We start from the raw sequence: 27,839 nt of genomic DNA, 5'->3' as shown, positions 1-27,839 counted from the left end.
GTAGGCATAAATCCACAGTACAAAATCTGGCTCTGAATTGACTCAGAATTCACTCAGAAATTGTAGAAATGATAGGTATACAAAATGCTTCACCACAGTTGAGAGTAAGGCACATTGGGATGATTGGGGAACTTAATTTCTCATGTACTACATTTGATCTAGAAATTGAAGACTTTGATATTTGGTGCCAAAAATGGAAAGTATTTGTGGAATTACATAGAATTTACAGAACAGAAACAGGCCATTCAACCCAACAAACCTATGCTGCTATTTATGCTCCACATGAGTCTTCTCCCACCTTACCTCATCTCGCCCAGTCAACCTATTCTTGTATTCTTTTCTCCCTCATGTATTTGTCTTGCTACCCCTTAAATGTATTTGTTTTCACTGTAGTTCCATGCAAGTTCCATATTCTAGGCATTCTGAGTATTGTAAAATGAAGATAGTTTCACAAATTTCAATCCATTTTATTACTGAAAACTAGTATCTATTGGGGCTCTAGCTAGAATTCAAGTATAAAATCACAGAACATGTTTTTGTAGTGTTCTCAAGTAAACTGAATATGCTCTACCCAGTATTTTCCAGGGCCCTTCCATATATGGGCTCAAGAAGTGCCAGTGATTGGAGGGTGTGCTAATAGTACCATCAGTCTGTTACTGTACATTTTAGTAATTCCTATTTTTGGGTAAGGAGACAGATAGATAGAGACCTGTGACTCCTCAGAGGTGAGGGCAAATTAGGCAAAGATTTGAGATTCAGGTCTTGACGTGCACAGCCGCTTTTTAAAATATTAATTCATGGGATGTGGGCCAGCATTTATTGCCCATCCCTTAAGAGTCAACCACATCGCTGTGGGTCTGGAGTTACACATAGGCCAGACCAAGTTAGGACAGCAGATTTCCTTCCTTAAAGGACATTAGTGAACCAGATAGGTTTTTACAAAAATCAACATGGTTATCATTCAATTTTAATTCCAGATTTTTATTCAAATCAAATTCCACCATCTACCATGGCGGGATTTGAACCTGGGTCCCCAGAGCATTACCCTGGGTTTCTGGATTACTAGTCCAGCGACAATACCACTGAGCCATCACCTCCTTCAGGACTGGACTAAGGCAGACTCAAAATCAGGTCCAAGGTGGCCCATAAATCTCGAGCATTAGTCGCCACCTGCAAAGCAACACTTATTTTCTTATGTGACTGGACTTGCCTATCTGAAATTAAAATCAGGCACAGGAACCAGGACTATAGTGAAGAGAAAAAGTTGCAATTTAAATGTCATAGTGCTGGAATAGTGGAGCCTCTGTATCTTTTATAATTTGACCCCTATGCATACGAGGGGATTATAGTTAGGCCCTGCAGGCTTAACCAGTTTTTGACTATCATAAGATTCATCTTAGCACTTCGTATTTTTCTCTTCTTTAAAAATCAGATTTCATTTTATAATTCTTTTATTCTTACTTTGAGAATGAAGTTTTAGACATATTCTTTCCTGTTGCCCTAATTTCAAAAACAAGTTAAACTAAGCACAGTCAGAGCAGAGGACTGCATTAACAATTTAAGTCAGTGAACATGAAATATTAAAATATCTATCATTTGACCCAATGTCTCTTTTTAATCCACCATTTTGTGACAGATGAAGTCTGAACTAAATAGTAAATAAAATGAACTTAAAACACTATGATGTCCTGCTACTTTTCACAAATGTACCAGTACAGTTAAAGTAACAGAACAAATTTTTTTGAGCAATGTTCAACCTACCCAATGAATAAGTACTACCACTAACAGATTAAAAAGATTTGTATCTATGCTCTCAATTCTTTCAGTTGTGCATGAAAATCAGAAAAGCAAAATAATTGTAGTTTTGTTTTTCATTGTTACAGTGATGCTTGCAATTTTTTTCTGTAATTCTATTCAATTTTGTACATTTCACTTCTTCTTTAAATGTTCCCTATTTTTAAACTGTGCTTTCGTTTGTCTCTGTGACATTAATGATTTTCTAAATCATAAAAGTGGATTAGCAACCTGATTCCAGGGATTAACTCTCCCAGCCAAATAAATAATAGATGGACCGGGATACTCTAGAATACAGCAAGTCCTCACAAAGTTGTGGTTGCCTTCCTGAAAATCCAGACTTGAAGTGAAACACTGGTTCCCATGGAAATCAATGTTAAGATTGTCGTAGGTTTCGGTCAGTCCTCCCTTATCAGCAAGAAAAATTAAAATGTTATACCCTCTTAAGTTGCAATACTTTACGTTGCTAAATTCCTACGTTGGTGTTTGTAAAATAAATTAAGTTCAGAAATATTCAAAGAAAAATGTAACTTTTTACATAGCACCTGCTTCCTGAACCTCCCACTCCCTGATCCTCCTGGTCACTACAGATCCTCCCCCCTCCCCAACCCTCCCAAGTTGCAGCCTCTCCCCTCCCTGACCACCATCCATTCCCCTTCCACACCCCCCCCCCCCCCAAAACCATGCCTCCCCAACCTCCCACTCCCTGACTTGCTCTCTCTCTCTCTGCCTCCCTCTCCTGGACCTGCATTCTCGTTGAAGATCTGATCTGGAGCCGGAGCTCTGATGTTGAGTCCTGATGGTGAAGAAGTGCCAAGTAGGAGCATGCTTAAGTGCTCCTGCTCACCGCTTCCTTCTCCTGAACCCTCACTATGAGTGAGAGCTCAGGAGAAGGGCAGGAGCATTTGAAAAGAAACATGGACCATCAGGATGCACCATTGGGACTCTAACTTCCACAGCATCAGAGCTCCTGCTTCAGATCAGATCTTCAACAGGAATGCTGGTCCAGGGGAAGGAAGCAGCAAGATGATGAATCAGGGATTGGGAGGTTTGGCAGGAGGGTGGATGGGGGAGGGGAGGGGAGAGGCCACAACTCTGAGGTTAGAGAGCAGAGACAGGCCACAACTGAGAGGTTAGGTAGCAAAAGACCATAAGAAATAGAATTTGGAAAGCACCACACAGCCCATTGAGCCTGCACCACCATTCAATATGATCATAGCTAATCTTGGGCTTCAACTCCATTTTCCTGCCCACTCCCCATATCCCTTAATTTCCGGAGAGACCAGAACTCTGTTCGAGCAGAAATTTGAGCAGAAGAGGCCACACCAAAATGGCACCAAGCTTGCCACATTCAATGATATTACAGGCCCCATTGATTTACTGATGTTAAAGCGAAACAATGTTAAACTGAGCGATGTTAAATGAGGACTTGATGTAATTTATCTTCTAGATTTTGTTAAATTGTTTTAATATTCTTATGAGGAACCTGATGTCAGGTTACCATCCTTCCCTGGGAGCATGGCAAAGGTCACGTATTTAATTCACGGGATTAAATAAAGAAAGGGATAATGGGAGAGTAAAATCATTAGTAAGGAGGGGACAAAAAGACACATGAAAAAAAAAAACAAGTATGAAGACACGGAAAAGGAGTGGTTGAAACATAAATGCAGAACAATTAGGGTAAAGGCGAAAGGAATGAGTACTGAAGTTTGAGGAAAGAAGCAACCAGCACGACCATAAACATTAAAGCAAAATAAACTCAATAACCTGATGGAAAGATTAAAGTAAATTCTAAAACATTTTGACATGTCAATTTTCTTTTGGAATGTATTACAAAAGGTGTTGGACCCAGGAGACATAACACATGTCTTCAGCTAGAAATAGTACACTAACACTAACGTCTGATTAACCTTGATCTTTCTAAAGTGTTGTTTTATTTTCTGATTTGTATGTCTGAACGAATAAAAAGAACAGACTGTTGTGGGCAGAGGGAGTTGACTTTGACGAGCACTAAGTTGGCTGTTATCTTGATATCTCAGCCATTCTGAAAAGTACAATAAAGTACTTTGTTGTTTACAAAATACTCAGGGAACAAATAATTAACTTTTTCTCTAATCCTTTCAAAATTATTAGTCTTTCCTGTGTCTTCTGTTTGGGTGGTAAAGGTTGAGCGTTTTGTGTTCCCAAATCATATGGACCTTAATCCATAAAGACCTACCTTGGTGAAGTATGGGTGCCATTTTTCTTCTATCACATTGCTCAGAAGCCCTGTTATATGTATAAAACGTCATACTATTGCATGCTTCGTTTCAACTATTTACAATCTATATCAATCACTTGGATGAAGGGACAGAATCTATAGAGCTAAAGTTGCCAATGACACCAAGATAGGTAGCAAAGTAAGTTGTCAAGAGGAGGTAAAGAGTCTACAGAGGGATATAGATAGGTTAAATGAGTGGGCAAATATTTGCCGGATTGAGTATAATGTGGGAAAATATGAACTTATCCACTTGGCAGGAAGAACAGAAAAGCAGTATACAATGTAAATGAAGAGAGATTGCAGAACTTGGTTTTACAAAGGTATGTCCTAGTAGATAAATCACAAAAGGTTAGTATGCAGGTATAGCAAGTGATTAGGAAGGTAAATGCAATGTTAGCATTTATGGGAATGGAATATCAAAGTCAGGAAATTTTATTGCAGCTGTACAGGGCCCTGGTGAGACCACATCTGGAGTTTTGTGTACAATTTTGGTCTGCTTATTTGCAAAAGAATATAATTGTGCTAGAAGCAGTTCAGAGCAGGTTCACTTGACTGATTCCTGGGATAAAGGGCTTATCTTATGAAGAAAGGTTGAACAGGCCATTCAACTCCAGACCTCATTGCAGCCTTTGTTCAATCATGGACAAAAGAGCTGAACTCGAGGTGAGGTTACAGTGACTGCCCTTGACATCAAGGCAGCATTTGACCGAGTGTGGCATCAAGAAGCCCTAGAAAAACTGGGAATCGGGAGCAAAATTCTCCCATAGTTAGAGTCATACCGAGCACAAAGGAGGATTGTTGTGGGTGTTGGAGGTCAATCATCTCATTCCCAGGACATCACTGCAGGAGTTCCTCAGGGTAGTGTCCTAAACCCAACCATCTTCAGCTGCTTCATCAATGACCTTCCCTCCCTTATAAGGCCTAAAGTGGGGATGTTCACTGATGATTGCACAATATTCAGCACCATTCATAACTCCTCAAAATATTGAAGCAGTCAGTGCCCATACGCAGCAAGACCTGAACAACGTTCAGGCTTTGGCTGATAAGTGGCAAGTAACATTTGTGCCTCACAAGTGCAAGGCCAAGACCATCTCCAACAAGAGAGAATCCAATCATCTCTCCTTGGCATTCAATACCATTGCTGAATCCCCCACTATCAACACCGGGGCGGGGGGGGGGGTAGTGGTGGTGGTGGTGGTGGTGGTGGTGGTTACCATTTACAGAAACTGAACTGGACCAGCCATATAACTACTGTGGCTACAAGCACAGGTCAGAGGGCTGGAAATTCTGCAGAGAGTAATTCCCCAAAGCTTATCCACCATCTACAAGGCACAAGTTAGGAGTGTGCTGGAATACTCTCCACTTGCCTGGATAAGTGCAGCTCCAACAACACTCAAGGAGGTCGACACCATCCAAGACAACTATATCGTCATTCCTTCACTGTTTCTGGGTCAAAATCTTGGAACTTCCTCACTAACAGCACTGTGGGTGTACTTACACCACATGGACTGCAGCAGTTCAAGAAGGCCACCACCATCTTCTCAAGGCCAATTAAAGATGGGCAAAAAATGCTGTCCCAGCCAGTATCCCATAAAAGATTATAAGTAAAAGGCTGGGCCTATATCCATCGGAGCTTACAAGAAAGAGAGGTGATTTTATTGAAACACTTAAGATCCTGAGGGGACTTCATAGGGTGCATACTGGGAGACTAGAACTAGGGGACACAGTTTAAGAATAAGATGGAGATGAGGAGAAATTGAGAGAGTTGTTAGTTGTAGAATTTTGTTCCCCCAGAAAGCAGTGAAGGCTGGTTCATTCAATTTATTAAAAGCTGACTTAGATTTTCAATAGACAGGGAGTCAGTTTAAGTGGGGTAGACAGGAAAGTGGAGTTGAGACCACAAGCAGATCGGCCATGATGTTACTGAATGCTGGAGCAGACTTGAAGGCCAAATGGCCTCCTCCTGCTCCTAAGCCCTATGTTCCTAGCTTTGGTCACATAGATTTGCTTAATTTTAGAACATCTTTCTGGAAGCTCAGAATTTGTATGATGGATTAAAGGCAGAGGGAATCTGAGAGGCTTGTCTGAAGTCTACAACAGTTCCATATTTATTATGGTGGTAATTATTAAGCACAGTCTGGCAATGGAATAATTGGATAGCAACTCCAGATAAGGGCAGATGCACAGATTGCTGTGAAAATCAGGAAGTTGCTGTCTGGGATGTGACAATTCTGTGTAAGCTTTCCAAAAATGGCACATCACCGACTGGTTCCCTATTTAAATATATTGAATGGCATGAAGTTCCTGGATTGACATTGTTTGCCATTCAGAACAAAATCCATCCCATGATTTTTCCTAAGTTAGATGGCTCTATAAATTAAATAGATGTCACCAATGAAAAGCTCAATGCAATGATGTGATTTAAATCATTTGAGTTGAGGGAGGGTGGAAGGGATGTTGGATGTCTAGATTTGGACTCTGGTTTTATTTCTTTGCAAAGGAAAAACATTGAAAAATGCAATGCATGTTTTTCATCACTAATGTAAATCTCAAGGTTCAACAGATAATTGTTATATATTTCTAAACAAACAAATTTGTCAAGCACTTTTTTCAAGAAAACTCCTGCTAAACAGAAATTTGGTGTCTCTTGGGCAGAATACACACAAACATATGAATAAGGATCAGGAGTAGGCCATTCAGCCCCTTGAGCCTGCTCCAAGGTTTAATAAGATCATGGCTGATCTGATAGTAACCTCAAATCTGCATCCTGCCAATCCCCGATAACACATCACCCCCTTGTTTACCAAGAATCTATCCACCCCCGCCGTAAAAAATGTTCAAAGAGTCTGCTTCCACTGCCTTTTCAGGAAGAGAGTCCCAAAGACTCATGACCCTCTGAGAGAGAGAATTTCGCCTCATCTCTGTTTTAAATGGGCGACCCCTTATTTTTAAACAGTGATCTCTAGTTCTAGATTCTCGCACAAGAGGAAACATCCTCTCCACATCCACCGTGTCAAGTCCCATCAGGATCTTATATATTTCAATCAAGTCGCCTCTTAATCTTCTAAACTCCAGCGGATATAAGCCTAACCTGTCCAACCTTTCCCATTCCAGGTATTAGTCTGGTAAACCTTCTCTGAACTGCTTACAACATATTGACATCCATCCTTAAATAAGGTGACCAATACTGCACACAGTACTCCAGATGTGGTCTCACTAGTACTCTGTATAACTGAAGCATAACCTCCCTACTTTTGTGTTCACTTCCCCTCACAATAAATGATAACATTCTATTAGTTTTCCTAATTACTTGCCTTTTGTGATTCATGCAGAAAGACACCCAGATCTCTCTGCATCTCAGAGTTCTGCAATCTCTCATCATTTAGATAATATACCTTTCCTCTATTCTTCCTGCTAAAATGGACAATTTCACATTTTCCCACATTATACTTTGTTTGTCAGATCTTTGCTCACTCACTTAACCTATCTATATCTTCTTGTAGCCTCCTTAAGTCCTCTTCACAAATTTCTTCTCTAGCTATCTTTATGTCATCAGCAAATTTGGCAACCATTCCATTTTTGAATAATGGAGTTACATTTGCTATCTTCCAATCTAATAAAACCTTTCCCTAATCTAGGGAGTTTAAGAAAATTAAAACCAATGCATCAACTATCCCACTAACCACTTCTTTTAAGATCCTAGGATGAAGTCCGTTAGGGCCCATGCACTTGTCAGCCTGCAGCTCGAAACATTTGCTCAGTACCACTTCTCTCGTGATAGTAATTTTCCTGAGTCCATCCCTCCCTTCCATTTCCTGATTTATAGCTGCTTCTGGGATGCTACTTGTATCCTCTATAGTGAAGACTGATGCAAAATACCTGTTCAATTAATCTGCCATTTCTTTATTTGCCATTATCAATTCTCCACAGACTCAGAATGGATATTAAATAGCTTAAATGATCCTTAACGATATCAAATTCAGATGGAATAAAGTTGATGGCTACATTCCCCTTTCCAGAAGTGTGGATGGATTTTCAATTGGCTGCTTGGATGAAAACACCACAATGATTAAGCCACCCATTACATAACCAGCCTGACTTTCATTTCCATTTTTGAAATTAAAATTGCAAGCTTTTCACGAAAGTCCAAAAGCGCAAACCAAAACTCAAAGCATATTGGCCCAAATTTTGCTGAAAAAATTAGTTATGAATGACACGTGCAATTAATGCATGAATTGGACAGCCACTTTTGAGTACAAACACGTTTCCATCTATTTCAGATGAAGTTACATTGTTTCATAGTTTGCCATTGTGAGATTTGAACTCTTGATACTCTTTTTGAGTAAACCTATTTCCATCTGTTTCAGATGAAGTTACATTTTTTTTTCATAGTTTGCCATTGTGAGATTTGAACTCTTGATCTTGGGGTTACAAACCCAGTACCATAACCACTTGGCTATTTAGGCCAAGCCTAATGCAAGTATGTCTGTAACTCTTTCGAGTACAAACCCGTTTCCATCTGTTTCAGATGAAGTTACATTGTTTCATAGCTTGCCATTGTGAGATTTGAACTCTTGATCCTAGGGTTACAAACCCAGTACCATAACCACTTGGCTATTTAGGCCAAGCTAAAATGAACTCTTGATGAAGTTACATTGTTTCATAGTTTGCCATTGTGAGATTTGAACTCTTGATTGATATTTTGATGATGTAACAGATGTTGTGTAACTCTTTTGAGTACAAACACATTTCTATCTGTTTTTCAGATGAAGTTACATTGTTTCATAGCTTGCCATTGTGAGATTTGAACTCTTGATGCTAGGGTTACAAACCCAGTACCATAACCACTTGGCTATTTAGGCCAAGCTAAAATGAACTCTTGATGAAGTTACATTGTTTCATAGTTTGCCATTGTGAGATTTGAACTCTTGATTGATATTTTGATGATGTAACAGATGTTGTGTAACTCTTTTGAGTACAAACACATTTCTATCTGTTTTTCAGATGAAGTTACATTGTTTCATAGTTTGCCAGTGTGAGATTTGAACTATTGATACTCTTTTGAGTAAACCTGTTTCCATCTGTTTCAGATGAAGTTACATTGTTTCATAGTTTGCCATTGTGAGATTTGAACTCTTGATCTTGGGGTTATAAACCCAGTACCATAACCACTTGGCTATTTAGGCCAAGCATAATTTGGGAGTAACTCTTTCGAGTACAAACACGTTTCCATCTGTTCCTATTCAGATGAAGTTACATTGTTTCATAGTTTGCCATTGTGAGATTTGAACTCTTGATCTTGAGGTTACAAGCCCAGTACCATAACCACTTAGCTATTTAGGCCAAGCACTGAATTGGACAGCAACTTGCAGTGAAGAAGAGAGACCTCGTGGATTGCAAATTGCCACTATTTGTGGTTGATGTCTGTTGTTAGTATAGCAAACATCTTGCCATTAACCTCCCAGTGATTTTCTTGAAGTTGTTGCATTTGCAGCTTAATTGCCAATAAAACTGTCCACAAAAAGTTAAAACACCCATAATAAGGTGATAATTGTTAATGACTATCAATCAATCTCTCGCCCACAAAATGAGAAATAAGGTGTCTCATCCCTTCGGTTGTGAATCGTGTTACAATCTTCATAGAGACCGATTACTTTTTAAAAAGAGATTCGAACTTCCAGTTATTAACTGAAAGAATAATGCAGCAAGATTTCACGTTTTCAAACTTTTATTGTAACAAAAGACTAAAAACGCACTTCTGACTGAACACTGTTTTCTTTTTTCGGCACCTTATACTTTAAACCACAGGAAGTGATGTTCTCCTTCTATACTTCTCGTGCATCACACTCTCCACAGAATTATAGCTCTTTTGGTAAACATTCCACAGTTGCTCTCAGCTTCTAATGGGTTTCTGTATTCTTGTTTTGCTGAATACTAACTCCAAGTTACTGTCTTTAGGTGTTTTCCTCAGTTTTCAGAGAGTTTCTTAAATCCACCACCAGCAGTAAAGCCTGTTCCGATGGTTTCTCTTACCCTTTGGCCCCTTTAGCCTTTCATCCCCTCAGTCTAATTTTTCTTTCCCCTGATTTGACATTGAAATCACCCACTCTAACTCATCCCCCTCCTTAGTCCTTCATTAAATCTTATTAGTTAATGCAATGCATTTTTTATTCTGTTGTTCACCAAGGTTCCCCTTCCTGTGCAGTTATCAGCTTGCAAAATTTCTAAACATTAAACATGCTCAAATAAATCTTCATAACAATATATGCCATGAGATGCCCCGTTCCAGCATTGTAAAACTATGAATTAAAAAAAAGGCTGATTCCTCTAAGGTGTGCAGCTGTGCATCTCCAAGTTACTATGGAGGCCACTTGCAAGTCAGCTCCTTTAAGGCACCATGCTTGAACGGGAACTTCATACTGAAATGAACAGGCATTAGAGGGGCCTTTGCTTTGTCTTTTTTAAGTGCTCTGTTGGTCATAAACTACCTTTAAATCCTCTGTAGAAGTGTGCAAAGACGATTGAGTGCGATCTTGTCCTAAGCAAACATAATACCAAGGGATATTTAATTTAAATGAAGCTCTCATTTATTTGGGGTAGGAGCACTTAAGATTAGTCCGAAAGGCCTGTCTGGAAGATTGCACTTGGCGCAAAGGTTGCACAGGTTGGGCTTTGTAGGTTTGTGTCAAATTTTCCGAATCTTAATAATTCCACTCCAGCCATTGCAGCTGGAAAATGTAACCATTTCTCACCGCATGAGGTGCAGTGGTCTATTTGCAAAATAATTCAGATTTGGAAGCACCTTGCATAACAAAGTACTGTGCAAATTCATTGCTTTTCTCAAGGCTGTGTTTTACTTTATGTGCTAAACTTTACAAGTGCAGAATCATATCCTCCTGCAGTTGGAACTGTGATGTAAGATTACATGTGTAGAGGAAAATGTTGTCAAGAGGTTAATGGCAGTGGTAGTTGATCTTTGGGCATAAATGCCTTGTGCTAAAAATAGGAGGAAGGCACTAAATTGATTCTAAATAAACTGGGCTCTGACACCTTTGAATCCACAGAGCAACATAGTCAATCAGCTCTGGGCAGATACCTAATAATTTTTCAGGAAACCTTGCAAGGAGGAATTTTTTTCCATTTTTGTTATTAGTTGTATTGGCTTTCTTTAGGTCTTGATACATACCATATGCCTTTCATTAGCTAAGAGTGTTGATAAGTGACCTCTTCCTAAAGCTCTGCCGCTGCTGCTTTCAAGCTACCTGAGAGGAGTTGCCTGTCAGTAAACAGGGTGGCTTATTAGCCTTGTGGAATATGCTAGAACCAAGACCGGAGATGCCGGGGAGCATGGACCAGGGAGTGGAGGTGCCAGGGAGCAGAGGTAGCTGCTGAGGTGTCAGGGAGTGTGGCGCAGATGGCCTGCAGCAGGGCTTTGGCATCCAGAGTGGGGCCCAGATGGTGAGGTAGCTGGAGTAGGGCCCAGGTGGACTGAAGTGCAACATGAGGCAGCAGGAGCAGTGCCCAATGGCATCTGAAAAAGTGAGTGACAGAAGAGAGAGTGAGTGAGTGAGGGCGGTTGAGAGAGCATGTAGGGGAAGAGAGTGAGATTCGTATGAGAGAGGAGAGGGAGAGAAAGTGTGTGAGGAGAGTGTGTGTGCGCTTGGGTGCAGAGTGTGTCCATAAGTGTGTCTCACTCCCAGTATCAGGATTCTAATTCACCCTCACCCCTGCACACCATCATGCAGTCTCATCCACTCTCAGAGTGGGTGAGGGTGAGCACCCCGAGACTGGGAATGAGCTGGACACACGCACTCTCACCCTATTATTACTCATTTTTTTTTGCACGGCAAGGTGTTTCCTTTCATACCTCAAGTTTTAATTTGAAATTTATGTTTATTGTTGTGCCAGTGTTTATCCTAACATAATTTGCTCATGGGTACCCAGAGAGAAAAATTTTGAATTGTGGCCCGCCACATGAACAGGTTGGACAAGCCTGGTCTCGTACCTTCCTTCTGTTTCCCACTTGCAAAATAGCTGAGATCAGAAATTAAGCTATTTGGGGCAATATCTGCATTGACCCATATCTCTCCCAGCATGCCTTCATCATGGTCAATTTGTTTTTTTAAAATAAACAAATACACGACTTTTTTTCCTTATACTATGCACTAGGGGGCACTAACTACACATTGAAAGTAACATTCTGAGTATATACAGGATGATATAGTTAACCAGTCTTTCCTTGTCAAGTGAAATACTTTGGATTATTGGTGAGGGAACATGCATATGCTTCAGATATTTTGCCATCTTTAAGTAGAAAGCAAAGATATTTAAAACCATCTTTTTTTGTCAGCAGTGTGAATATAATGGAATATTTTGGTTAAAAAGAAGCAAAATATTTTGCTTGTGCTCTTGATTTTATTAACAGCAGGCTTTGTCACTGGAGAATTATGTTGACATGAAGAATTTTTAGTAGGGAGTTAACAAAAATTGCTCAGTTCTCTATTTTAATATATTCTGAAATTTGGGTGAAAAATAGCACTTTTTGTATTTTTCGCTATCGTGCAACTTCTGTGACAGATTTAATTAGAGTCTAGCAATTGTAATGGAATACTGCCAGCTTCCTGGTAGCCACCAGTCCTGTTGTACTGTTGCTCAATAAGTCCTGGTATCATCTCTGAGGAGAGAAAATGCAGTAGATGTTCATAGTTTCTCAAAACAAATTATTTTCAGGTTGGCTAAAGTCTAATTTCAAATTAACTATATGCTGTCCTATATTCTATTCATTCTTTGCAGTTAAGCAACAGAAAAATATACCAAAAATTAAACTACTGCAAAATGCAGCCCCCAAGTAATACAGCGATAAATGAAACTGATCAATAATAAGCATATAATCTCAAACCCGACTTTTAAGAAGTTCAAGGAATAACTATTTCTGTTGAAGTACTTTGTTAAGTAGTAACATTTACTTTTTTTAATTGCCCATTTTTCTTTCATTATGGTCAGATCGCCACCAATCCTCATTGACACAGGAGCATAAGAAAGAATTGCCTGAAGTGAGTCTACGGCTGGAAAGTGGGCCTAGTGCTGCTGTCCATTCATCACTTGCAGTCAAGAATGGTTTCTTGCAATGCATGATTAAGAACTTCACTTCAGAGTTCTTGATGTCTTCCCTCACAAATCTAGGGACATTCTTTGAAGATGAAGTACCTGCTGACATAATCCCTATGAAGATTGAAATAACTGATACAAGGATTAACCTGAAGGTATGACGGCTATTTTGTTTCTGTAAAACAATTTTCTCCATAACAGCAGAACCTGTGATTGTCATCGAGAGGAGTCCTCTGTTTTTTTACTGCCAATGAAATTTTGGTGTCCACCCCCATCTCTTTGGCAATCACAGACCAGTTTTTCGGCAGATTCATGAAAAATAGGAAATCTGTACTGGGGTGGACTCTCTAAAACCTGCAAAGGATGATTCTGTTCTGTAAAGTTAGCATATGGAACGAGAATGACCTCGTGTGTTGCCTACATAGACTGACTCAAATTGAATGCTGGATTTTGTTGGTGTGGCTAACACTATTATTTACATGAAATTTAAACAGCAACTCTTGATGACTGCACATGCAGTTAAATGTGGTAATCCAGAAGTTGCTTTCTGAGATGCCCCTCCAGAAACTGTGCTGTAACAGTATCTCACCACCTGTTCATTGTTAAAATGAAGTTACTGTACATAGCTCAAAGATAGGATCTAAAACAAAAAGTTTAGTTGAAAAAGTTAGGCCTTGTCCATTCCTGTGCTAATCCCCTTTTGACAGGGTGATAAGTCTTTAATTATTGCCATGTAACCCCTCTGGCACTGAATAATAACTTTTATGAGAATGGATTCTCATTCCTTCAGATTTTAATCATGATTGGATTATTTTTTAAATAAAAAAAACTCTTCCTATCTCTCTTGTATCTCTGGGATCCCCATCTTTCTTTCCTTCTCCTTATGGTATTTTCTGTACCTGATTTGGGATGGAATTAAATATTCAAACTAACCTGAGTTTTTCCGCAAGTTTTCAGTTTTTATTTCACATTTCCACTGTCCACAATATTTTGCTTTTGGGTTAATATTGGTCATTGCTTTCTAGTATATCACCCAGTAGCTTTTGTTCATGACAGAGTCTGGATATAAAAAATTGGCAGGCTCGTCCGCTCTTGAGCCTATTGAGGCCTTTAAGTAGCCAATTCGTAGTCACTGAAGTGCCTTCTCCTACCTCGCCGCTGTTTTACCTGCAGCAGGGTAAGGTCCAGGCCAGGTGGGTAGCCCGGTTACTTTTAATTGATGAGCTGGTGTCAGGCAAGGGGTGGGGCGAAGGATCCTTCTTTGGGGTCCCCTATGCCCATCAGAGGCAACCCCCCACAAGGCCTCTCAAACCCAGTCCTCCTTCACAACCCTCCACTCCCCTTGCTAGGGCCTGCTAGCCATGCCCCACTAATACTGGACCTACCAAAAGTCCAGCCTCCATGAGCAACCCTTGTTAGGGTACTGCCTGTTAACCCCAGCAGTGGCCTTCACTCAACCTGGCTCTGCTGGTACTGCAGAGCTGCTGGCCAAGGTGGGACTTCCTCCCAAGTGAGTGGTGCCAGTCTTGTCACCAACCAATTAAGGCTCCATGGAGCATTAACTGGCTGCAGGGCAGCTGGTATGGGCGAGGATGCATCCCCTGCCGACTCTTCGGGTGAGAAACCCCGCCATCCAGAATATCCTGCCGTATTATGCACTATGACCAAAAATATGGCAGAGTGATTTGTATATTGTATTTTGTTCTTCAATGTGCAGTTTTGCATGTAAATATTAAAATTGACAAGCAATTTAAAGAATATCAAAATTGAAATTATTTGTGTACATGCTTTATTTCCATGTACTATACCACTATTTTTAGGAATGATCACTTTTCTATGTCATAAATTTGTATCGTAATTTTAAATAGTGACTAAAATTTGGTTTGATGACTACAGTAGATCACCATAGTGGAGGTATGCCCTTAACCTTTTTCGTAATCAGCAAAAACAACTGGAATTGGGGCCAGTAGCTTGGAGCTATTTGCAGAGAATTTTAGTGTAACCACTTCCATAGTCATTGCAAAGACTATCAAGATCAGTTTGTTGAAATGTTTGCGCAAACGTGCAAAAGCAATTTTCGCACCAGATCCTGCATCTTTTATATTAAATGCATATAAAAATAACTGCCGTTATAATTTGATTCAAAGGATGACAATCCACGTCATGATCAGTCAGCCCACGAACCACCACCAGTGGAACTGTTTATCGATAATCTAATTGTGCGCAGAAGTGATGATGGAACATTTTGCATTGGAGGTGAGAAATTGCTTAATTTACTGCTGCAGACATGGGGAGATCAAAAAGAAGATTGGAAAGGTAGTTTGTGGTTTGACTCGTGTAAATATGCTTTAATTCTTAATGATGAAACCTGTTGAGCGTATATATCCTCAGCTTGGATAAATCCCATGAAACAATTTGTGATAGGATGTTATCATGTTTGAATATTATTTGATATTATTTTTTGATGGTGCACTGTAATTATAATATTTGCTAATTTTTTTAACTAATTTATATAGTTGTTCCCCCCTCTTATCCCTGCAAAACGTGCTTGGATTATCAAACTGAGGATAATATGCAAATTTCTAATAGTACGCCGAATACTGTTTGTCAAAATATATAGCTGTATGTTCAGGGCCACAATAACCGAAAAAGCATCTCTTATTATTTGTAAGAAATCAGCAAAGTTGTGTATTATTTAGTTTTGATCATTTGTAAAATCTCCATGCAAGTAGGAATTCTTTTCATTCCATCTACACGGAAGAAAGAATCACTCAAGAATCTCCAAGAAAAACTTGTAGTTTAGAGGCTTAAATTTGGTTCCTGTTTTTATTTTCTATTTTCCCACTTATAACATTCCCAAGGGGAAGCATTTCCTTGGCTTATATATGGAAAGGTACTGGCTCATCAAGCTTCCTTCAAGTCTCTGAATTTTCAAGTTTTTGTCACCGTGAATTGAAACCGTTGTTCCAAACGATTACTCTGCTTTTCAATTTTTTACCAGATTAAATCAGAGTCCAAATTCCACTTATCTCAGGCTTTCGGAGCTCTTCCATTTTCTCCAGTATCTCAAAATTCTGAAAATAATTCTATTTTCACAATGTTCACATATTTGGGATGAAGACATTGAACATCTTTGATCTCAAAGCATTACAGTGACTTTTGTGACAGGCTGGACACTACTATTGGTGACATCAGGCATCAATCCACAAATGAATTGTCTGTTTACTGTGTTATGATGTGGCAGATGATGTGTGTCAGGTGGATCAAATCCATGAGGGAAACTTAATCATGCGGTCACAACTGTTTTGCAATTTGCATTTTATTTCGAGATGCATACCTTGAATTCAGAAGTAATAAGACTACTGCGACTTCTGAGGTTTTTAGAAAATTAAGTTAAGTGTTTATTAACAAAAGAAAAGATTTCAAGCACATACATAAGTCCACAAATTACTATTATTATAACTCCTAAAACCCCAAGTTAATCTGGCACCCAGTTACACCACCGTTAAGGCAACAGTAGAAACAAATAGATTTAAAAAGACCCAGGCAAAGCAACACTGCCCTGGACAGTTGTATTTAAAATTATTTTTCTCAGCTTTGTTTCCTGTAGACAGCAACTTGATGCACAGTTTTCATGCTTGTGTTATATCTTAGAATGCCTTCTCCTCTTACACATAACTTCATTTCCTTTATACATGCTTCTCCCTTTTTAATGCAAATTCCATTGTTCCAAATGTCTTTGCAACTTTACTTTTCTCAATCTTTCATAGTACTAATTTTAACAGTAACTTTTGGGAAAAATAAACACTGTTTGGCTTAGCTTCTTCTAGGCTAGGTATAACATCTTATCATCTCTTTGAAATTCAAACTACTCTAATTTATCTAAAAATGCAAATTTTCCTTACATCTCACATTCTAAAATTTCAGACATGTTTACGTATTTAACATTTCAAACCTAGCTTCTTGTTGATAACTCAAAACCTCCAGACCAGCTGTCTCCAATTCAATTAAATTCCGCCCCCACCCCCCGGACACACACACAAACACAGAAACTAATCCAAAACCTACTTTAATAATAAATCACAATATTATGGGAATTATTATATTTTTATGACACACTGGTTGCTTGCACTCTGAGCATATGCTAGATTCTGATAAATGTATTGCCTTGAGTATTTTTAACCAGGTTTTCTGTGGAAACAGGGAAGAGTGGAGTGTGATTCAGATCATAATCATTTTGTACATCATCTCTCATCTGGCTCAAGTAGAATTAACGAAAGATATTGTGGTGGATGTTGTCTTTTCAGTTGTGCGTTGAATTTACCACAGAGCGATGAGACGAAAGTTTTTTTTCTCAAGCCGTAAGGTCCTTATGTGAAATTGGTTTGAGCTGCAATTCAATTTCTAATAAGTGCAGATGTGCCATATAAAACTGCTTATAAATCAGTAAGATTTGGTATTCATACTAAAGAAAGCTATGCAAATGATTGGTGTAAGATGTTAAATAATTCGTACTTTGTAGTTCAGAGTGCATTTCTGATATTAGCACCGAATTGGGACAGAATAAATGGAGTGTTATACAACAGCTACTGTTAATATGTCTAATCTTGAAGCCACAACAGAGGTTAATACTAAGCATTTTTGCTGGGTTGTTGAGATTAAAGTGGGACCCTTTCTATATCTTGAAACAGGTCCCATGTCTTTGGCTGAAAAAATAACTACTTTGAATAAGTGCATGCAATCAAGTTCTTGTGATAACTCTGTGTTGCACAGATAGTGATGTAATTCTTTGCCTCTGTGTTTGCCATAGATTGTTTTAGATTTAAATGGAATATGAAATTTCTTCTGGTAGACCAGTTAAGATCTTGTGAGGGATTAATCATGGCCACATCCCTGCAGATTTGTAAAAGATCAACCCTATCGTGGAGGTCAGCCTCATCCAGATCAATAGTCGTAATAACTTGAAAATGTACTGTTGCTGCATATAGTTAGCCCTGTACTTTTTAAATCCTAATTTGACAATAAACATTCCTTGTTATCTTCAAAGGTTCACTTCTGGCAAATTAAAGTGGTGAAACAAAAACAGAAACAGAAATACCTGGAAAAACTCAGCGGGTCTGGCAGCATCGGCGGAGGAGAGCATAGTTGACGTTTCGAGTCTTCATGACCCTTCAACAGAACAGGGTCATGAAGACTCGAAACGTCAACTGTGCTCTCCTCCGTTGATGCTGCCAGACCTACTGAATTTTTCCAGGTACTTCTGTTTCTGTTTTTGTTTTGGATTTCCAGCATCCACAGTTTTTTGCTTTTATAAATTAAAGTGCTGGTTGGTTTTAATCGAAACAATGGAATTGAGTTTGAGGTCATTATAGACAGTTGAGTGGAGAATTTTGTTGCATGATTTTGTTTCTGGCAATTTTATTGACTTGGTCTCATCAATGGCGAAGATAATACCTTGTTTGTCAACCCACTGCCCACATTCATATTCAGGGATTCATTCCTACCTGTTTTCAGATCAGGAATTAAACATTTTATAGTGATTTTTTTTATTGTATTCTGTTGTGTACAGCTTTCAAGGTTAATAACATTTTGTAATTGATTTTGTTTTACTATTAATCTATGATTAACTATTTACTTTAAACAAATAGATCTCTCAAACATTAGCACTGCAATGCAAGTAAACTTAACATTGACCCCAGTCTTAACAGTGTTCTCCCTTTATCATGTTGACCTCCAAACATGACTCTGCTTTACACAAACTGTGAAAGCATCTGGCACAAAACGATGACCGAAAAATAATTTGCCATTTGCAGCAAAATTTTACATCACAAAATATATTTTGGAATCTCTCTTAAATTTTGTTGAGATTTTTGAATTGAACCCTTTAATTTCCAGTTTGTCTTGGGTATTTGGTCCAAGTTCTATTTATGGTTGGAACATTTTATTGTAGATGTAGTACGGTCTGAATCTTTAAATCTGGCTCACTTGACATTGCTTGTCTGTTGAAGATGGTCTATTGATGCTGTTACTGTCTGGTCCATATTTCATTCACTAAAAGATTACAGATTTTGTGGTATATTTCAGCATTTATAATTTGTGTATATTTTGTATTTTTGTTCTATCTGCAATGTGTATGTTATAAAATTAATGGGTTACAGGAATAGTAATTTAATAACTTAGTTGCTTTCTAATAGATTATAAGCACCAGTTTACAGTGAGTCTGAATGAAAACTTGTTTACCTGTGATTCTGTCATCTAGGTGCCCAACTACCTAATCAGAACCCAGCAAATAGTAAATCCACAAAACAAACAGTATTATCCTGCTTAAAATGTGATGAATCAAAGGAGGTCAGATGTGTGTCACAGTCCACACAAACAGTTCCAAACAAACCACACGCAACTGGGGAGTCAGACCTTGGAGTCAAGTCAGCTGCTGGATATTCAGCTGATAGGGAACAGGTAAGGACTAATGAGAAGTACAAAGCAAAAAAAAAACACAATCCTCTTTAGTATTGCTGAAAAAAACATATTATGTCAAAGCAGCTTCAAACAATGTTTGGCAGTTAACTGTCAGTCATCATTAATTGTTGCATTCTCCATGGCAATACCTCGACTAATCAGAGTCCACTTGCCAACCAATCAGCACCCTCTCCTCATACAGTATAAAGTTGTTGTTTCCCCTGACATTGGTATTCTTGCGATTGTCCTGATGAGCGCAAGATGAACAGCTTCAACAAAATGTCTTTTTTCAGCAATACTCAAGTTCTGTACTACCAAACAGTCCTCTCTGCTCCAGAACTGTGTTTCGACTTAATTTGTCAATCCTGCTGTAAGAGGATAGGACATTAAAACTACAACAGTAACTTATATTATATAGTGCCCCAAATGTATTAAGCCCTGCTGCCTCCCCCCAACACGGCCCTCCACTGGAGGGCTGTCAAATAAAATTGAATTGAGCCACATAAGGAGATATTAGGACATGGGGGATTTTTCTATGGTTCTTTGTGACCAAAAGCTTCGCCCAAGAGTTGTTAAGGAGTATTTTAAAGATAAAGAGAGATGTGGAGACATTTATGGAGGCAATTCCAAAGTTTAGAAACTAGGCAGCTGAATGAACAGCTTCCAATGGTGCAGCAATGGAAATTTGGCAAGAGCAAGAGAACTGAATTGCAGGGCCTTAAACTTGAGTTCAGAAATGCAGGGTTCACATGTGCACAAAAACAAATTTCCAACATGCTGCATTGCACAAGTGTATTTTACATAGCATAAGGGCAACAACCTAACAGACTAAAGATCACAATATTGGAACCTGTGAATCGTAGAATCTTATCGGAGGCCATTCAATCTGTCATGCCTCTGCTGGCTCTTTGAAAGAGCTGTTGATTTACTCCCAGCTTTTTCCCCATAACCCTGCAAATTGGTTCTCTTCAAGTAAGTGTCCAATTACCTTTTGAAAGTTGCTGTTGTATCTGCTTCTACCACACTTTCAAGTAGTCATCCCAGATCCTAACAACCCTGTGTGAAAAAATTTAGTATTTCCCCACTAGTTCTTTTGTAATTATGTAAACCCATGGCCTCTAGTTACCAACCCACTTGCCAGAGTTTTTCCCCACTTGTTTTATGAAAACCCCTCAATTTGGAACACCTCCCGCAACTTTTTTTGCTCAAAGGAGAACAATCCCAGCTTCTCCAATCTCTCCTCAACTCCTTATCCCTGATGTCATTCTAGTAAATCTCTTCTGTATTCTCACCAAGGTAATGATATTTTTCATAAAAGTTTCATGCCCTGAATGGTATATGGTAGTCCAGCTGAGGTCTAACCAGTGATTTTTGAAGGCTTACCATGATTTTCTTGCTTTTCTATTCAATGATCCTTTTTACAAAGCTAAATATCACATGTTTTGCTTAACTGCCTCATCACCTTGCTCTACTACTTCCAAAGATTTGTGAAATGATCCTTCTGATCTTGCATGCCGCTTAAAATAGTACCATTCAGATTACAGGGCCTCCCCATTTTGTTCCTCTGAAAGTGCATCAATTCACACTTGGCAGCATAAAATCTGCTATGTGTCTGCCTATTTCACCTGTCTATGTCCTCCTGAAGTCTATTAGTATTTTGTTCACTATTTACTGCATTGCCAAGTTTTGAATCATCCACAAACTTTAAAATTGTACTCCCTATAAAAAGATAATTGATTTACTGAAAAATCAAAATGGCAGCAGGTGCTGAATTGTGATCACAATACAAGTAAAACAGGTAATCATAATTCAAGACATTGCCATAGACAATCATGCAAATAATAATAAAATTATAAAATAATAAAAGGATTGTACAATTATGATCATTTCAGCATTAAATAATTACAATAACTTACCAAATGCAGGTCTCTTTAATTTACGGAATAGAAATAAAATGTCTACTGCACTTTGCATTTTGTATTAAAGTCCATAGATCATATGTTGTCAGGTTGAATTCTTTAAATTCTCTATCATTTACGTAGTATTTATGGATTTTGTAAAGTAGGGGATTGGACTCTATTGTAGTCTATTTGTTCTATATCTTATTTATGGAATGGTGTCTTTTCTCAATTCCACTGCACATTTACTTTTGTGTGATTGTGGCAAGCACTAGTGACAATAGGAGTTAAGTTTCAAGAATTTACTAGTTAAGTCCAGCCAGACCTTTTTCCACCTTTCAGCAAGGGAACATGTATTCAGTTGTTTGTGTCAGAGTAGCTCTGGTACTAAGTACCCAGGATCAGTTTCAGTGCTAGTTTCTGAACACTTGAACTTGTTCACTTGCTCTTTATTAAGTCGAGCATTCCAAACATGTGCAGTTTATTCAACAATGGGTTTTACATGACTATTAAACACAGTGAGTAGGTCAGTTTGAGATACCTTGTAATGCTTGAAAAGTAGTAGCATGGGAAGTCTTCCATTTGTTCTCTTAAGCATTTCGTGCACTTGGTATAAACCCATTTGATATCACTTTGAATGTCGATCCTTAATAGTTGAATGCACTTTTGTGCATCGTCTAAATTAACGAAGAGGGTATCAGGGGGGTTGCTCGTGAAACACAATTTCATAGCATTACATTTTTAGGTGTTCAGTCTATGTGATTCGAAAGTCCAGGTGATTTATATATATCAATAAATACAATAGTCCTAATATTGGTCTGTTTTGTGATACTTTATCAAATGTCTTTGAAACTCCACCATCTCCTTCAACCCCGTTACTTCATCGAATAACTCAATCAGTTTAGTCAGACCTGCTAGGCCTTTTACAAATCTATGCTGGCTGCTTGCTGCTTTTAGTGAAAATTAATTTTGCCCTTGATGATTTCTAGTTCTCTCACTACTGACAGACTGATTGATCCATAGTTACTAGATTTATCTCTCTCCCCTCTTGAATTAGGGTATGACATTTGCAATCCTCCAGTCCTTTGGTATCCCTCGCATATCCAAGGAAGATTGAAAGATTATGGTCAGGGCTCTGCAATCTCCACCCTTGCTTCCCTCAGCAACTACGATTCATCCCATTCAGACAAATCTTGTTAACCTCAATAATTTGGTAACCTCGAATAAGATGATTATATAGCTTTTAATTTGCTCCCATGTGGAGTTTAAGATAGGGAATGTTTTTAAAGGAAACTTTTTGGCATAATTTTATTTTCTGTCAGTGAAAATCAGCTATAAACTCACTAATAATGTTGACCAAAAAGGCATTTTTAAACAACCTGTTACTGGGAGTTATTTTTGATATTCTGTTCAACAGCTATAACTGCAGCAGACACCCCACATAGACGTGTAAATGGAGTTTCTTCCAATCTCCTTTACAAAATCAGAACACTTAACAGTTTTAACTCATCCAAATGAAGTAAATTTCTCCCTAATAATTTAATCGGAAAATTTTAACTCTGTAACATGCCTGGCAAGTACCATTTTGCTTTCAGGAGGAATATAAAATTTAGGGACTTTTTCTTCATTAAAGAACTAAAGTTAATCCAATGGGGAAGACAATTTAAATATAGAGAAAAAAATCATGAGTACACTATTGCATAAATTGGATAGAATGGAGATTAGCCTCAATGCTTCACATAAAAGGTTTTAATCTGTTGAGTGATTGGGACAGAGACCGACTGCTTCCCATTGGTAAGCACGATGAACAGTGACCTGGACTATTTATACATACTTTTAATGGATAAGTATTGAAAACTATTAGAGACTAGGAAAAGACTTGAAAGATGGATATAAATAAAAGTGCAAAGCTTTTTTTAAAGAGATTTGATTTGATTCATTAAGCCAAATGAATGGGAGTTGATCAGACATGCAGACGTTGGTGGATCTGAACATCCTTGCATCTAGATGAGCCAACTATCTTTCAGCAAAAACAGGAAGGCAGATTATTATCTAAATGGCTATAAATTGAGATAGGGGAATGTGCAACAAGAGCTGGGTGTCCTTGTACACCAGTCGCTGAAGGTAAGCATGCAAGTGCAGCAGGCAGTAAAGGCAGCAAATGGTAAGTTGGCCTTCATAGCCAGAGGGTTCGAGTACAGGAACAGGGATGTCTTGCTGCAATTGTACAGGGCCTTGGTGAGACCACACCTGGAATATTGTGTGCAGTTTTGGGCTCCTTATCTGAGGAAGGATGTTCTTACTATAGAGGGAGTGCAGCGAAGGTTTACCTGACTGATTCCTGGGATGGTGAGACTGACATATGAGGAGAGATTGAGTCGATTAGGATTATGTTCGCTGGAGTTCAGAAGAATGAGGGGGGATCTCATAGAAACTTATAAAATTCTAACAGGACTAGACAGGGTAGATGCAGGAAGGATGTTCCCGATGGTGGGGGAGTCCAGAACCAGGGGTCACAGTCTGAGGATATGGGGTAGACCATTTAGGACTGAGACGAGGAGAAATGTCTTCACCCAGAGAGTAGTGAAGCTGTGGAATTCGTTACTACAGAAAGTAGGTGAGACCAAAACATCATATGTTTTCAAGAAGGAGTTAGATATAGCTCTTGGAGCGAAAGGGGTCAAAGGATATGGGGAGAAAGCGGGAGCAGGCTACTGAGTTGCATGATCAGCCATGATCATAATGAATGACGGAGCAGGCTCGAAGGGCCAAATGGCCTACTTCTGCTTCTAGTTTCTATGTAAACTATCAATCCAGTTTATATTGCAATTTTCACTATTTTGCTGTAGCTAAGCTTGAAAAAAAATCAAACTTTGAAAATATTTCGAGCTATGTAATCAAAGTGAGTTAATAGCACAAATAAATACATTATTGAAAAAGCTTTTATTTTCCTGAGTAAAGCAATTGTCACCATTGTTTCCGATCCACCCATATCCAGGCAAGTACAATACTCACTATGTCAAAGTATCCTTCATATTTTTCGAAGGTTACAACTGTCTTCAAAAATTCAATCTGCAAATCTTCAGTAAACACCTAAAATACGATATTTTTAAGTGCACAATAGAAAACGAACCAAATAAATCCAAGTTTTTCAGTAATTTAAACATTTCAAACTAGGAAACCATCTCTTTCAAATATTGCGTAAACTCCACAGTCATTGACTTTGCTCTAGGAATGGCTGAGACCCTTGCAGATTCCCACATGTGGAGAAATGATTGGAGGGAATTTGAGGGTGAGAAAAATTGAGTTAAATGGAGAAGGATGCTCTTGACTGGGGCTGCTGCTTGAGGAAGATGCAGAAGTATAGAGATGTTAGTGGTGAAGTCCTTTCTGTTCAATTTTGAACTGTACCTACTCTTTGGCTTGGTTAAACAGTGAAAAGTCATGACAAATATATTTGTATATCATCCAAGACTTTGTCCAACTCAATCTTTTGTTCTGGTTTTGTATAGTGCTATGATGTGGCTCACTTACCTTTAAGTTTCAATTCTGACAAAGTATCCAAACCTAAATTTTAATTTACCATTTCATTTTCATAAAACTGATTGGTTTGTGTATTTGTACCATTTTCTCTTTCTCTCTGTCTCTATCTCTCTCTCTCTTGTCAGATATATAGCTTTTTCAGCTTTGTATTTCTAAGATCACATCATGTTCATTGAGCAGCCACCATATTAGATTTTTTTGCTGGGCATTAAATGGTTTGCATTTTGTAGTATGTAGTCACCATACTTATACTACAAGTTGGAGTTTGCTCACTGCTTTATTATTTTACGAGAAAATAGCCTGAATAACAATCATGTTGAATTAAACCAGCTATTTTCTGAATGGCATTGTTACAAATAACTTTTTGGTCAGATAACATGAAATATGAAAGTAGCATCGTGAATAACCCATAATGTTCCAAAAGTACAGACAAGCCAACTGTGTTACTCTTCACCCGTTAGGTAGTTGGATGACAATATACGTAGGCTATAGTTCGTGATGTTTAGGTATTTGTTCAAACTGGTCGCAGTGACATGCTGTTTTGGAATACTAGTGAACAGTGATAACTAATAGGATGCAGTTTCACTTCCAATCTTGGCTGCATCTTTGAGGGTATGTTAAATGAAAGTTGTAGCCAGGCAACTTTCACATGCTTTGTATTACCAACTACAGGGCATTATTAGCTGGTCATTTGCTCACCCTGATCACTGGAAGTGCATTTACATGGCATAAGAAAATGAGAAAAAGGATAATAATTATAGAGTAGCCTGCCATTAAACAAAAATACAGCAGTGATGTATTAATTTTCTCTGATTTTTGTAGTTACTTTTGGAGGAAAATGAATGTCTAAAACAGGAGTTGGCCAAAGCTAAAATGGCTCTGGCTGAGGCTCAGATGGAAAAAGACAGCTTGATACATCAAATCAAGAGTGCTAACTTTGAACTCCAGTCATAGCCAAATAAACCTAGCTATGAAGACTGCAGTGAAGCAGGAGGAGTTTCTTGAATCTGGGACATAGGTATCACCAGCTGCTATTGGTTTAAAAAAAATGCTAATTATCTTGATAATATGCTGAGCGTTGAACAAACTTTATGTAGAGAAACTTAATTTGTCTGTTGCAAACAGATATTTTGAATGTGAAGAATGAACCTCAGACCTGTGTTTGATCTACTTCAAGCAGTAAATGCAACGAAAAAATGATTGTTGAGCTCATTAGATTTTGCTCCGTATATTGATGGTGCTGATTTTCACTTTAATCTAGAATGAATTCTGTCAAAAAAGGGACTTGAAATAAGGTTTGAAATAAAATACTGTGGGAAAGCAATTTCTTTCATACAACTGAGCTGTGTTTTGGTATGCCATCAAGAATTGTTTTTTTAAATACCTATTCCAGAGCAAGTCTTTTTTTAAGGAGTCTGAATTTGCACTGTAATTAATTTGATCATGTATCTAACAGTTTTTCTGTGTAAAATCTGTGATATAGAATATGTACAGTGTAACATTTAAAGTGCATATGTGCTTTGTGTAATTATGGCAGACACCATTGTTGCTTGACTTCATGTTGAGTGCAAGATCCATCTGTATAGTTGAATACCAATAAGGATGGACTGAAGATAAAATGATGCATATCTAATGCAATCAACCTTTGCACAGCATTGTAACATTCTTTCATAAATAATTGTATTAAAGATTGTATTCTAAATAAACATCAAAGCACAGAAAAAGATTTCAGCATGTACTTATCATTTAAGTGAAGGTGATTTCTTGTCATTTCTTTAATGTTGCTTTCATTGTGAAAGTAAATAAACAATATTTCTTGTTTGCTTTACCCTTGTTGGCATTAGTTCATCCATATTACAAACCACTCTTCTTCACTGCTCTTGAATTGCTGACTAAGAAATATAGAAGAGCATGATTAATTCACTTACTCTGATTTTGACTTTTTTGGGGATAGCATCCCACCTGTGCTTGCATCCTTTTTCTAACATCCTTTCCTGTTATTTGGACACTTTAGAAAAGTTGATTATTCCACTTTTATCGTTCCCTCTGAAGCAAAAAATCAACATCCTGGGGGTTACCATTGACCAGAAACTGAACTGGACCTGCCATGTAAATACTGTGGCCAGAAGAGCAGGTCAGAGGCTGGGAAGTCTGCAGACAGTAACTTAACATCTGACTCCCCAAATTTTGTCCCATCATCTACAGAGTACAAGTCAGGTCTGTGATGGAATACTCTTCATGTGCCTGTATGAGGGCAGCTCCAACAATGCTTGAGAAGCTTGATACCATCCAGGACAAAGCAGCCTGTTTGATGGACACCTCATCCTCCACCTTAAACATTTACTCTTTCTGCCACAGGTGCACAGTAGCAGCAGTGTGTACCATAGACAAGATGCATGGCAGCAACTCACCAAGGCTCCTTCAACAGCACCTTCCAAACCCACAATCTCTACTACCTAGAAAAACAAGGGCAGCAGATGCAAGGGAACACCGTCACCTACAAGTTCCCCCAAAGTCACACACCATCCTGAATTGGAACTATATCGCCATTATTTCACTCCCACTGGGTCAAATCATGGAGCTCCCTTCCTAACAGCACTGTGGGTGTACCTGCACCATATTGACTGCAATGATTCAAGATTGTGGCTCATCATCACCTCAAAGGCAATGAGCAACAAATGCTGGCCTTGCCAGCGACACTCACATCCCATGAATGAACAAATGAAAAAAAGTGGTCTTTATGTATGAATCTAGATGAAAAGTGTTGGCAGACTGTA

General features: G+C 38.5%; 1 protein-coding gene across 5 annotated transcripts in view; it reads left to right on the top strand.

Annotated features, from left to right (window-relative positions):
* Positions 1 to 26,890, top strand: part of uhrf1bp1l (UHRF1 binding protein 1-like) — a 134,759-nt gene extending 107,869 nt beyond the window's left edge. For 3 of the 5 annotated variants that reach the window (XM_041202591.1, XM_041202593.1, XM_041202592.1), the window contains 4 exons: positions 13,058 to 13,317; positions 15,310 to 15,418; positions 19,422 to 19,621; positions 25,885 to 26,890. In XM_041202591.1, coding sequence (XP_041058525.1) covers positions 13,058 to 13,317; positions 15,310 to 15,418; positions 19,422 to 19,621; positions 25,885 to 26,016 — 701 coding nt within the window. In that variant the 3' untranslated portion in view covers positions 26,017 to 26,890. Of the gene's footprint in view, positions 1 to 13,057; positions 13,318 to 15,309; positions 15,419 to 19,421; positions 19,622 to 25,884 lie in introns of those variants that run through there. The other 2 variants (XM_041202594.1, XM_041202595.1) reach the window with 2 other exon arrangements.
* The last annotated feature ends 949 nt before the right edge of the window (positions 26,891 to 27,839 follow it).

Source organism: Carcharodon carcharias, chromosome 13 (assembly GCF_017639515.1).
Source record: "Carcharodon carcharias isolate sCarCar2 chromosome 13, sCarCar2.pri, whole genome shotgun sequence".
NCBI classification, from domain to species: domain Eukaryota; kingdom Metazoa; phylum Chordata; class Chondrichthyes; order Lamniformes; family Lamnidae; genus Carcharodon; species Carcharodon carcharias.
Note: the sequence above shows the minus strand (reverse complement) of the source record. Positions and strands in the feature narration are given on the sequence as shown.